Consider the following 13,691-nt stretch of genomic DNA (forward strand, 5'->3'; position numbering starts at 1 on the left):
TGAACTGATTACACTCAGTTACCTTTGAGAACTACAGTTTCACTGTCCCAACGCCTGTTATACTCTTTGTAATGACAGCTCTTGAGAAAGGTGCTGAATCTTGGGTTCTAAGTCAAGAACTAACTGTCCCTTCTCCTTAACCCGGCCACTGAGGAAACACAGCTGATCGCTAATAGTATATAAAATGTGTCCTTAACATTTGCTAATTTAGCCCATACCAAAGAGCTACACCAGAATTATACCACATCTAAGAAAAAGAAGCAGAGGTACATTCAAATATAAGTGATTTTCTTGTGGGGCTCAGGATACCAAGGCAGAGAGAAGGCAGATCTATTTCACCTGCATTAGAGAAATTTCTGATCTGCCAGGAAGAACCTATACTTGCCTCCATCATGTCAGCATGCAGGCGAACCAGCCGCTGCACCCGCACCTTCTTTCCTGTCCTCGTGTTATAGATGGTGTCACCCTTCTTCAACTCTCCTTGGTAATTGCGGACATAAGTTAACTGTCCAAATCGTCCAGCCTAGAAGTCAAGATTGGGTAAGATGGAAAGAAGAAAAAAGAAACATAAGAATCAAAATTAAGGGGCGCCTGGGTGGCTCAGTGGGTTAAGCCTCTGCCTTCAGCTCAGGTCATGATCTCAGGGTCCTGCTTGGCAGGGAGCCTGCTTCCCCCATCTCTCTCTGCCTGCCTCTCTGCCTACTTGTGACCTCTGTCAAATAAAGAAATAAAATCTTAAAAAAAAAAAAAAAGAATCAAAATTAAGAGAAAAACTTCACAACAACCTCCAATCATTCCCTATCAATTGTGGTAGTATATTTTATACACGTTTTGGTTTATTGTCTAAAATACTTAAATACTAGCTTTGCATGTAAATGAGTTAAATGGTTGTTGTTGATCTTTTCAGTACTACTTCTGATTCCTCTGAAATAAAAATTAGAAAATAATTTTAAATTGCATATGCAATAAGGAATTATCCTTTTGCCTTTTGTTATTTAAGTTTGGTTTAATGCAATTAAGATATAAAACACAAATATAATTATTGGAAAGACAACAAAACTATTATTAGAAATGGTAAGATCGTATTACACATCTAAAAAAATCCTTTGATAAGTACCTGCAAAGCTATATAAATAAGCATTCTTTAAAGTAACTGAATATAAAATAAATAACGAAGGATCAATTCCTCCTCAATACTAACACTAACCAACTGGGTATGTTTTAAAAGTTGCCGTTTAACATTTAAAAATTCCCATACTGATTTATAGGTTTAGCACAATAACAATAAAAACCCCAAAAGGAATTTTTAAACATATTATTAATGATTTTAAAATTCATTTTGAAAAATAAATGAAAAGAAAAAGCAATTTCTTTTTTTTTTTATTTTTATTTTTATTTTTTCAGCGTAACAGTATTCATTCTTTTTGCAAGAAAAAGCAATTTCTTAAAGTATTCAGACAATAAGAAGCTAACATGACTGATATAAAAACATTTTAATACTCCAAACTTAAAAAGTACAGAAGGAGGATAAATTAAACTCAATAGCACACAGAGGAAAAAAAAAATCTAAAACTCAGAATAGAACACATCTGTCAACAGACAATGATGACAAAAGACATGACAATGGATAAGTACAGCATGTTCAATAACTGGGAGCTGGACAACTGGTCCTCTATGTGGAGGCAAAGGAGATACATTTAGAGTCCACCTCACAGCACACAGCAAAACAAATTCCAGCAGGATTAACAATGAAAATAGAAAACATTTATGAAATATATACAAAGAAGAGGATGTCTAAGGTTAAAAATGAGAGAAGTAAAAAAGATGAATACATTTGACTATAAATTTAAACTGCTGACTGTTTTAAAAAATAAGAGAGCATTCAAATAAGTAAACACTTTGACACTAATTTTTAAAATAAGAAATGAGACAACTGCAAAAGAGGAATTATAACTGCATAATCAATATATGGAAAAATGTTCTGTACCATTAGGAATTAAAGCAAGATGTAAAAGCAAGATGAATTACTAACTTTCACTTATAAAACTGGCAATTTTTAAATAATACTCAATGCTGATAAAGATTCATTGAAATAATTTAATATATTAACTCTGACTATGAAAGAAATCTGATAATAACCATTAAATATTAAAACATTCCATTCCTGGGGCACCTGAGTGGCTCAGTGGGTTAAGCCTCTGCCTTCGACTCGGGTCATGATCTCAGGGTCCTGGGATGGAGCCCTGAGTCAGGCTCTCTGCTCAGCAGGGAGCCTGTTCCCCCCCACCCCGACTGCCTCTCTGCCTACTTGTGATCTCTGTCAAATAAATAAATAAAATCTTAAAAAACAAAACAAAACAAAAAAAAAACAGTGTTAAAACATTCCATTCCTTTAATTCAGTAATCACCATTTCAGGAATCCTAAGAAGATATTCCTAAATGTATATTTTTAAAAGCTTTACCCATAAAAATTGTCACAATTGTTATTCGTACTTTTCAACTTAAGTTTTTCAGAGTAAGTATACTGTAAAAATTTTACAATAAAAACTAAAAGCCCCCCAAATAGAATCCCATCCCAGAAATAACCACTTTTTTTAACACTTCTATCTTAACCACTTTCTTTCCCCGTTAAAATAATATGAACACCAGCAACAACAACCTAACAAATCTTGGTTTCTAATACCATTCTCGGTTTCTAATACCATTCTCGGTTAAAAGGAATGGAACCAAGGCACCTAAAATGGTTGATTCTAGGGTGGAGACAGGGAGGATAAGCCTGGAGGATCCTACAGTGCCAGGATCAGGAAATACTCAAAAGAACAAAACACTGCTCAATGTCAAAAGGGCACAGGAACAACTCGAAGAGCTCCAATGGCCAAACCTGGCCAACCTGCACAACAAAATAACATACTACTCATCGTGACTCAAAATACATATCTATGAGGCCATACTGACATAAAGATAGACTGAATAAAAATATAAATGGGGAAACAAGACAACTCTCCCGTATAGAAGAATCCCAAGTAACCTAACAGTAGATACTGCTCCCTCAAGGGGGTGGAACATGATTCCTCACAGCTTAAGTGTGGGCTGCATACAGTAACTTCCTTCTGAAGATGCAGTACGGAAAGAGAAGGGGGAGTAATTTTCAGCAGAGAAATTTGTAACAAAATCATTTTGTAATAGGAAGAACACCTTAAAAGAAAATTTCCACCTACAGCAATTACATATATTAGAAAGCAACTTACCTCCAGTTTAAAAGCCAGGCCTACAAATGGGTGGGAACTGCTTCTCTCAGAGTTCATTAAGATTTTGTTTTTCTCTCTTGAGTCACTTAAAAGAAATATAAATCTGTGAGATGCATTATTTGATTTCTCTCTTATATCCCTTTATTTCATCAGAGAAAAAGCGTCTACGTGTTAAACAGTTCTGACCTCACAGAAGGGAAATTTCACTGAGACTGGTAAGAGTAACTTCTCAGGTCTTAGTTACTGCATTATGACATGACCAGAGCAAACTAAAAACACAAAAATGGCAGAGAAAGAAAAGAAAAATAATCAAAGAGAGCTTAAAAAAAATGTTTGCATTTCAAACTTTAAGGGTTTTTTTTTGTTTGTTTTTGGTTTTGGTTTTTTTGGTGTGGCCAAAAATGGTTGGTCCCAAATGAAAAAAAATTTACTAATGAAGAAAACCTTAGTAGATAATAAACCATACTTCTAACTCACAAAAAATATGATATGGGAAATGGTATAATAGTTTTCTACATGTCAAAAGTGTTACCCAAATAGAAACTGGCAACTGATTTTTGTAAATTATGGAGGGAAAAACCGACAAACACAACTTAATCAAAAGAACCATTCTTAAATTCTTTCACAGTGCATAAATGTTAAAGTATTTCTACATGGACTAAGATTCAATTTCCCAGACTTACTCCTCCTGATTGAGAATAGCATAATTTTCAACTTCAGATGGATTTGGGAGGTATTCTAAAACAGCATCTAGAAGAGGCTGAACTCCTTTGTTCTTCAACGCACTTCCCAAAAGGACAGGAGTAAATGACCTATTTAGAGTAGCTCTTCGGATTGCACACTACAAAAGAAAAAAAATTAACAAATAACCTTAAAAAAAAGTTTTGTATTTCAGATCAATTACAAACCAGTAAGTGAGGGGCACCTGGGTGGCTCAGTGGGTTAAAGCCTCTGCCTTCGGCTCAGGTCATGATCCCAGGGTCCTGGGATCGAGCCCCACATCAGGCTCTCTGCTCAGCAGGGAGCCTGTTTCTCCCTCTCCCTCTGCCTCTGCCTGCCTCTCTGCCTACTTGTGATCTCTTTCTGTCAAATAAATAAATAAAATCTTTAAAAAAAAAAAGAAAGAAAGAAAGAAACTTCAAACCAGTAAGTGAATAAAAGGAATTGACATTCTTTGGAATACAGGCTATCCTGGAGACTCTATACATTAAACGAGGTCCTCTATACATTAAAGTTCAAAATACAAGGAAAAAAATCAGTTCCTTCTCCAGGGCTAGGAAGCAATTTACTGTATAACTGCTTTTGACACTCTTGGAATGTCACTAATTTCCAATGTGACAAAAATACACACACACATAAACACAAAGAAAACAGGCACACACAGAGAAAGGTATAAACAGTATGCTAACAATTAATGTAATAATTGTTACATTGTTAATAATGTAATGTAATAATAAGGAAAAGTAACACACACACACACACACACACACACACACACGTACAATGTCTGGAAAAATACACCAAAAACTAACTGGTAACCTGTTTTAGGGAGGACACAGAGAACTAGGCAAACAGGAGACACATGGGAGACTTTTTTTTTTCTTTACTATGTACCTTTGTATACTTTTAAATGTTTAAAACCTATGAAAATATCTATTAAAAAAACACATTTAATTAACAGATGTTTTCTTTCTTTTAAACAACATACATACAGGAAACCAAGTAGTACAAATCACTCATAAACTAAGAGCCATGAGAGTAACAGGCTTTGATATTACTCTTTTTTTTTTTTTTTAAAGATTTTATTTATTTATTTGACAGAGAGAGATCACAAGTAGGCAGAGAGGCAGGCAGAGAGAGAGATGGGGAAGCAGGCTCCCTGCTGAGCAGAGAGCCCGATGCGGGGCTCGATCCCAGGATCCTGAGATCATGACCTGAGCTGAAGGTAGAGGCTTTAACCCACTGAGCCACCCAGGCGCCCCTGATATTACTCTTGCTTAAGGTGCGAGAGCTATGAATGTGTCCCAGCTGTGTGCCACAGGCAGCCCTCCGGGCTAAGCAGGTCTCTGAGAGTAAGCAATGGAACTAACTAATTAAGTCTTGGCAGCTAGAAGACATCAACAGCAATAGGGATATCAGTGTACAATTATTTTTCTAGAAAACTAGTTATCATAAAAAAAGAAAAAAGCTTAAAGCAAAAACTTACAACCATAATTTCTGAACATCACTAGAATATAAGTCACTAAACACTTAATAAGTAAGCTACCTTAAGCCACAGGACCAAAACTCTGACTTACCAAACCTCCCATATATGCAAGTAGGGACATAAATAATCTTACCACATTTACTTTACAACAGAAAAACAGGAAGGTGGTAGATAAATAGAAAAAAAAAATTAGAACTATCCTAATACCAGCCTAACAAAAGCTTTATTTTTCAAAAATTTCCCTTGTTTTCTTAAGACTCATTTTCTCACTTCAAAGGTGCTGCCTTTCCACTGTTCCTTATATCCAACAATACAGAAAGTATACCCATGTATCCTCTGCAGAAAACAGTAAACATAGCAGCACTGAATTGGCCATGCTTAGAAAGGCCTGTTTACAAAGTTGGCTCCTGGCTGGTGTCTGAGAACCTGAATTTCAGGGGGGTTCCCAGCATTCCCAAAACTGAGAATGGTTCACCAGAGCTACAGTCTGCACAAACAATGGGTGGATGCTAAACACCTGCTTTCCTCCTGCAAGTCTGGAATTTGGGTAAATGCCAGGCAGAGGATGTCTTTCAATCGCCATTAATAAAACCAAGGGCATGAGTTGCTAACAGAGGAGATTCACAGGTATAGTCACAACTCACTGCTGGAGGAGTGAGGCATACTCTGCCATGACTCCACTGTAAGAGGACACTTGGAAGCCGATACATGGTTTCTTCTGGACGTCACCTCATGTGCCTTTTCCCTTTGTTGATTTCGCTTTGTATCCTTTTACTGTAATAATCAGAGCCACGACTATGATAATGTGTTGAGAATTTTGAGTGATCCTCCTGAATCACTGAACCTGGGAATGGTCCAGGGGACCTCTGACACAGGCCCTTTAACAGATAAAAAGCCAACTCTGTGTTGTGGTTCCCAGGACACAATGCTTGACCTATACCCTCCTACATAGTTTGTGAAAACTAAAGGACTCAAGTTATGAGATTAGTAAGCATTCTCAGCTTCGACAGGGTTCTTTCCTTGCGCATTTCACCTACTATCAACTCCTATGTCAGGTCTTAAACACAATAATCATTTATCTGATCTCTGCTAAGTGTACCATGTGGTTTGGCAAAATAAGTACCAGGTTTTTTTTTAATGGTAAAATAAACAAAATTTATCACTTTAACCATTTTTAAGTATACAGTTCAGTGGCATTAAGTACATTTACACTGCTAAGCTGTTGTTACCACTATCCATCTCCAGAACTTTTTCATCATCTCAGATGGAAACTCTGTACTCCTTAAACTCTCTATTCTGTAACCCACCCCTCTGCCACCACCCCTAGTAACCACTATTTCTGTCTTTAGGAATTATGACTGTTCTGGGTACCTCATATAAGTGGAAAAATATGTCATTTGTCCTTTTGTACGGTTCATGTCATTTAGCATGTCTTCATGGTTCATCCACGCTATAGCATGCATCAGAATCTCCTTCCTTTTTAAGGCTAAATCATAGTCCATTGTATGTATATATTAATTTTGTTTATCCATTCATCCACTGATGGGCATCTGAGTTGTTTCCAGCTTTTTGCTACTGTCAAGAGTGCTACTACCAACACATGGGTACAAATACCTATCTGAATAATTCTTTCGGATATTATCCAGAAGTAAAACTGCTGAATCCATATGGTAGTTCTAGGTTTAATTTTTTGAGGAATGGCTGTACTTCTTCCACAGTGACTACATCATTTCCCACTAGCAATGCACAAGAGTTCCAATTTCTCTGTATCTTCACCAGTACTTGCTATTTTACTAGCTATCTTAATGGATAAAGTGAAATCTCATGATTATGACTTGCCTTTCCTAATAATTAGTGATGCTAAGCATCTTTTCATGTGCTTGTTGGCCTCTGTGTGTCTCCTATGGAAAAATTATCTACTTGAAAAATAAATACCAATCTTAAGCAGAGATCTTTTTTTTTATTTTTAAGGATCTAAATGACCAAGTGAAGAAATCTATACGGCCTTCGAAACAGTACAAGTATCAACATTTAGTCTGTAACCATTTAGCAGCCTCATCACTTAATCTGTTTTATTGCTGTAACACTTGTATATTTATCTTGTTTCTTCTTAGGAAGATATACCCAAGAGATTGGATTTTTTTTTTTTAAGATTTTATTTATTTATTTAACACAGAGAGAGAGATCGGCAGGGGTGGGGGTGGGGGGGGGTGGGGGGGGGAAGCAGGCTCCCTGCTAAGCAGAGAGCCCAATGCAGGGCTAGATCCCAGGACCCTGGGATCATGACCTGAGCCGAAGGCAGAGGCTTAACCCACTGAGCCACCCAGGCACCCAAGAGGTTGGATGTTTAAATATCATTTTTTTTTTCTTTTTTAGAACTATAACTCCTTTCCTTTTGTAAGATGTTATAGAATTCATTACTTAAAGAATAAGAAATAGCAAGTATTTTTTGAAAAAAACCAACAATATTAAAGAAATTTACTCAGATTTCATTAATAAAACCCATGCATAAAAGCATCATGTCTCTTACCCACAAAAAACCCCACCCTATTTTTCTTGTTATTGTAAGACTTATTCTGAGAGCACTTGCCTTTAAATCAGAAACTGAGGGGATTTTTTCCTCCAAGAACATCTCACCAAGCTGCTCATCTGAATTGGCAACACATTCAATCAGCTCTTGCCGGTGATCAGCTGCTGCCGCCCTGAATTCAGCTGGAATTTCCCCATATCGAACAATCTGACTAAGAAAAGAAATGCTTTATTTTCCTAGTATAAGGATACTCAATTAAACAGTATAAAGCACCAATGAAAAACACAACCCCTAATGGCTAAAATTTTTTTAAATGAGAAAGAGCTTTGATATATTTGCATTAAAATGGCAAGTAAGACGAATGTAGATCTTTAAAATTTAGACAGAATAGTGGACAAAAATATTTAAATAAGCAAACTGCCAAGGCTGTACTACTAATAAATGCAAGATCCAAGCTTCAAAGTCATTCTGATTCCAAAGCTCATATGACTCTTGAAAATTCTATTAATCAGAATATCACAGTCACTAACAAGGAGGAAAAGAGACCTGACTCTATTCCTTCCACTGATAACAAACCCAGTTACACAATTTTAACACAGAATATAGTAAAAAAAAAAAGTTACTAAATATGACAAACTCTTCAACCTTAACCCCAGATCTCCATTTCTTTAGGGGCTGGATAGGAAAGAGTTATAAATATACACAACTAAGAAACAGATATACATGATATTTAAAATATCAGTCTCAAAAGTTTCAAAGTACTTCTTTAAAAATGGAAACTGAAGTCCAAAATATCAGCTTTTCAGAAAATGTGTTCCTAAATTAAAAAAGTAAAAGAAGCCAACTGCACATAGAAAATAATTCTTATCTCAAAAAATGCTCTTCACAGCCTTCAGATCATAATTTCATCCTTCCTTTCAAGCTCCCTGGTTCTTAGCCTTTTAGAATCAACCTGTCAGAATCAGCTGTGGGTCCTTTCAAAATTTATATACCCAGAGGTCTAGGGCTGGGAAAGGGGGCAGGTATAATAAGAAATTTCATCTGTGGTAGGGGCATAACAAAGTTTAAAAGGCTTTACTTTAGAAGACAAATGTGTCCCCTGGTAACTTTGGGAAAGTGGGTTTATTCATTCATTTACAAATATTTTTGAATCCTTATTGTGTACCAGAAAGTGCTAGGGCTGGAGACAGCATTGAATAAACATGATAAAATATCCCTATCCTCTTGGGCCTTACATTCTAAGAAATAGTAGTAGATAAACCACAGTCACTACTATCACACAAGAAGTGAGAGAAACGCCATCTACTAGACAGCCTATATCCTTCCCCTGCCTACAAGACAGCTGATGAGGATTAAGGATACAGTTAACTGAATACAACACCCTTCACCCACCTGCCAGACTAGCAATCCCAGTTTCACAGCAGAGAAAGAAAACCTCTCGGGAATTACCCCTAGAGAAACTGCTAGGCTATTGGGGGCCACCCCTCATAATGAACGGTCATTTATGTCTTCCCACATTGTCCAAAACAGAGCCACTCAAAATGTGGTCTATAGACCTATAATGGCAGCATCACCTGGGAGCTTTCCAAAAATGCAAATTCCAGGCTCCCCCAGACCTACTGAATCAGAATCATCTGGAGGTGGATCCAGGAATGTGTTTTAACAAGCTTGCACGTGATTTTTCTGAATGTCAAATTTTGATTAACTACTAGGAAAACACAGTTTTGTATGTAGAGGTAATTCAAAATTGATTAATGGATCAAATACCATGTCAAAAAATTACCAATTTGCTTCTTATGTTCTCTAAACCACATCTGCACTATTTTTAACTGCTTTATGTATTATCGTTTTATCTCTGTAGTCTCATAAATAGAGCAAACACTCATGATCCTTATTTTCCTCCCAGTTTTTATCACAATACCCAGGACATAGCAGCTACTCCATAAAAGTCCACAGGATGAATCAATGAATAAATAAACAAATGGAAAACGAGATACATTATTAGCCCAAGCTGATGGCCTTTTACCATACCATGCATATAACATGATATAAATTACCCAAAAAAATAACATACTCTCCCTTGGAAAGAATACTAAGCAAAATGGGAACCAACTAGGATTAAAGGCATTAAAACAAAATCGTTTTGGAGTATATTCCTCCAGCCACATTTTAAAAAGATGTTTTCTCTATGTTTAAAGAAATCATCCTTTCTTTTTTCTCTTTGACGCTTTTTAAGATATTAATAACACATTTTTAACTTACCCAAAGTCTCCATCAAAATAGATGGCTCGTTCCTCAATAAGGTCTATTATACCTCTAAAATCACCCTCCAAACCAATGGGTATCTGCATAAATGCTGCATTGTGACTCAATTTAGACCTGAAAAATAAAAATATGTATGTTTACCAAATAAAAATACATATGTCCTCCCTAAATCCCTTTGAAATGACAAAAATAAATTAATGGCAGATGTTGCGGAACTGAGAAGGGTATCATCAGGAGCTCAAAACAGAAAATATATTGGGGCGCCTGGGTGGCTCAGTCGTTAAGCATCTGCCTTGGACTGGAGTCATGATCCTGGGTCCTGGGATCAAGTCCCGCATTGGGCTCCCTGCCCAGTGGGAGGCCTGCTTCTTCCCCTCCCACTCCCCCTGTTTGTGTTCCTTCTCTCGCTCTGTCAAATAAATAAAATCTTAAAAAGAAAAAAAACCAAAAAACTCAGAAAATATAAAACAATTGGGAGTAACCAAATTCACCATGCTCAGGAAGCCAAAACCCTATTTAAGCAACAAGAGAACTCTAAAATAAGTGTTTTTCCATCAGCTCCCCAGAATATCCTGGATCAAAAACATAAGGAGGAAGAAAAAGTCATTGGTCGTTGGTCAGAAATTTAAAGGATAGTGGGATCACCTTGACCATCTCTCCTTAGATCAGCTGACTCTAGCAAAGCTGAGTACAGCTAAAGAGGAAGTTCTTACAGGAGAACTTTTAGCATGCATGTTAAAAATCAGATACTCATTATCAACCTGTACCCTCAATCAGGCACAACCACTGAAGGGATTCACGGCAGGAATTCTCACTGAAAAAGAAATATGCTCTGGCTACCATTGTTTAGTCTAGACTCTAGGCCCCCATCTATACCTATGGATAGAGAACTAAGAATCACCAAATATTTGAAGGTTACCAATAGCTTGAAAGAGACGTGTGAGCTCAAGAAACAGTATTAACTTCCAAGGAGAGAGTTATTGAAAGATAATAAAATGCAAAGATCTGAAAACTACCTCTCTATTAATGAAGACGATGCAATAAAAGACAAAGTTTAGGAAATTAATTACATAATTACAGAAATTAAAAAAAAAAAAGGCTAACATAACAGAAGGGACACAGATGACTTTCAGATTAGGGAGCTGGAAGACTGACATCAATTCTCTCATAACCCAGGTGAAAATGAAAAGAAACAAAATGTATGAGAATGTATGGTAGAAAAGGTAATACATGGAGATGAGATCCAGAAGTTCTAAAATCTGTTTAACAGGAGTTACAGAATGCAGAGAAGAGGGAGTAGAGTAGAAAGAGAACTGCAGTAGTCACATAAATGCTCAAAGAGAATTTTCTTGGAATTCAGACAACAACTTGGTAGAAACAGTCCATCCATTGCCAAGTACAAGTAAAATATAAGTAAAAAGGACAAAGAGTGAAAAGGTTTTGTTTTCCCAAGAAATTACTACAAATACCCAATAAAGAAAACTTTCATGCTCATATTCCCAAATACATCACTTCCATCAGCACACACAGCAATACTGTCTCTTGAAGCTCTCCAACACCGTATCCTTCATGATCAGACACATCACTCTTGCTCTCTCCACTACCAGAAACTTTACTATTTTCATCAGCTCTGCCTTGGGATATTTGAATAGGAACCTGAAAGCTCCATTTAAACATCCACCAAAGATGAAAAGTGAAACTTCCACTCTTTTCAAAGGCTATGTGAAATATACAATATTGAGCAAAGTGTAAAATGCCAGGACCACAGCTTAGTTCCATCTGGTACAGAAAGGAAGTGTTACTGTTGTTTTAGCAAGAACCCAAGGGAATACACCAAATTCTTAAGGGCATTAATTAAAATTCCTTAAGTTGGGGTGCTTGGGTGGCTCAGTGGATTAAAGTCTCTGTCTTCGGCTCAGGTCATGATTCCAGGGTCCTGGGATTGAGCCCGACATCGGGCTCTCTGCTCTGCAGGGAGCCTGCCTCCTCTCTCTCTGCCTGCCTCTCTGCCTACTTGTGATCTCTGTCAAATAAATAAATAAAATCTTAAAAAAAAAGGTAAAAAATAAATAAAAAAATAAAGTTCCTTCAGTAAAGGTTAAAACAGATGATCCTCTAGGTTTGTCTAAACATATACTTATAGAATCCACACTAAATTATTACTTCTCTAATCACAGCAAAACAGTGAATTGCCAGATTGTTATCTGAACTCACCTTAAACCTCCCTATAATTTAAGTCACATTTTCCCCATTTTACAGCAAATGTAATTGATGAGATCACATCATAAACCAAACTACTGACTTTGATGTTTCTTTTACTAAGATAAGTCACTCACATAAATTTTAGGGAAAAACTTTTTTTCCCTAAAAAATTTTTTAGGAATAAAGCTTAATGACCTTGAATTAATAATTGTCCTTCTATGTCAGGTTTCTTATCCAAATCATCACAGCCCCTCCTGTTCTTTCTGAAGCTCAGTACCTCATTTGCTGCAGGGCCCTGGTGGGGTTGGATCCCATTCGGTCCAATTTGTTAATGAAAGTTAAAAAAGGAACGTTGTAGCGCTTCATCTGACGATTAACAGTCATGGTCTGGCACTGCACCCCTCCAACAGCACAGAGAACGAGGACTGCACCATCCAACACTCTCAGGGCCCTTTCAACTTCTATTGTGAAGTCCACATGTCCTAAATTAGACAAAGAAGTGTGTGAGGGTCTTAAATTCTTATAACATGCACGATTACAAGCTTTTGTATCTCTCCTCATGACATAAGTCTTTTAATTAGAATGTGGATTTCTTAAACCACCATACTGTTTACTCACCATAAGGTCCAGGGGCCCAACTCCTCAAAAAACTACAAAGGAGGGGTAGGGGCGCCTGAGTGGCTCAGTTGTTAAGCACCTGCCTTCAGCTGGGGTCATGATCCCAGAGTCCTGGGACAGAGCCCCGCATGGGTCTCCCTGCTCGGTGGGAGGCCTGCTTCTCCCTCTCCCACCCCCTCTGCTTGTGTTCCCTCTCCTGCTGTGTCTCTGTCAAATAAATAAATAAAAATCTTAAAAAAAAAAACAAACCCACAACAAAACTACGAGGGCATGGGCACCTTTAAATCAGATACAGCTTTCAATGGGCAAGAACCTTCCTACTCAAAATTTATTTGCACTGTTTTGTTTTTTTTTTAAGATTTGACATATTTATTTGACAGAGAGACAGAGCACAAACAGGGGGAGCTGCATGCAGGAAGAGGGAGAAACAGGGAGCCTGATCCAGAACTCGATCTCATGGATCATGACCTGAGCCGAAGGCAGTTGCTTAACCAACTGAGCCACCCAGGCGCCCTATTTGCACTCTCTTTTAAGGAAACCACATAATGATGAAGTGCTCATAGGTCCCAGATTTCTCTAACAAGAATTCACAGCCACACTTTTGAATATCATTTGACACTTG

General features: G+C 37.2%; 1 protein-coding gene across 1 annotated transcript in view; it reads right to left on the bottom strand.

Annotated features, from left to right (window-relative positions):
• Positions 1-13,691, bottom strand: part of GFM1 (G elongation factor mitochondrial 1) — a 44,069-nt gene that overhangs the window by 27,705 nt on the left and 2,673 nt on the right. The window contains exons 4-9 of the mRNA XM_046002960.1: positions 12,729-12,933; positions 10,247-10,363; positions 8,045-8,195; positions 3,932-4,089; positions 3,249-3,333; positions 386-523 (exon numbers count right to left, since the gene is read on the bottom strand). Of these exons, the coding sequence (XP_045858916.1) occupies positions 386-523; positions 3,249-3,333; positions 3,932-4,089; positions 8,045-8,195; positions 10,247-10,363; positions 12,729-12,933 (854 nt within the window). The remainder of the gene's footprint in view (positions 1-385; positions 524-3,248; positions 3,334-3,931; positions 4,090-8,044; positions 8,196-10,246; positions 10,364-12,728; positions 12,934-13,691) is intronic.

Source organism: Meles meles, chromosome 4 (genome assembly GCF_922984935.1).
Source record: "Meles meles chromosome 4, mMelMel3.1 paternal haplotype, whole genome shotgun sequence".
NCBI classification, from domain to species: Eukaryota; Metazoa; Chordata; class Mammalia; order Carnivora; family Mustelidae; genus Meles; species Meles meles.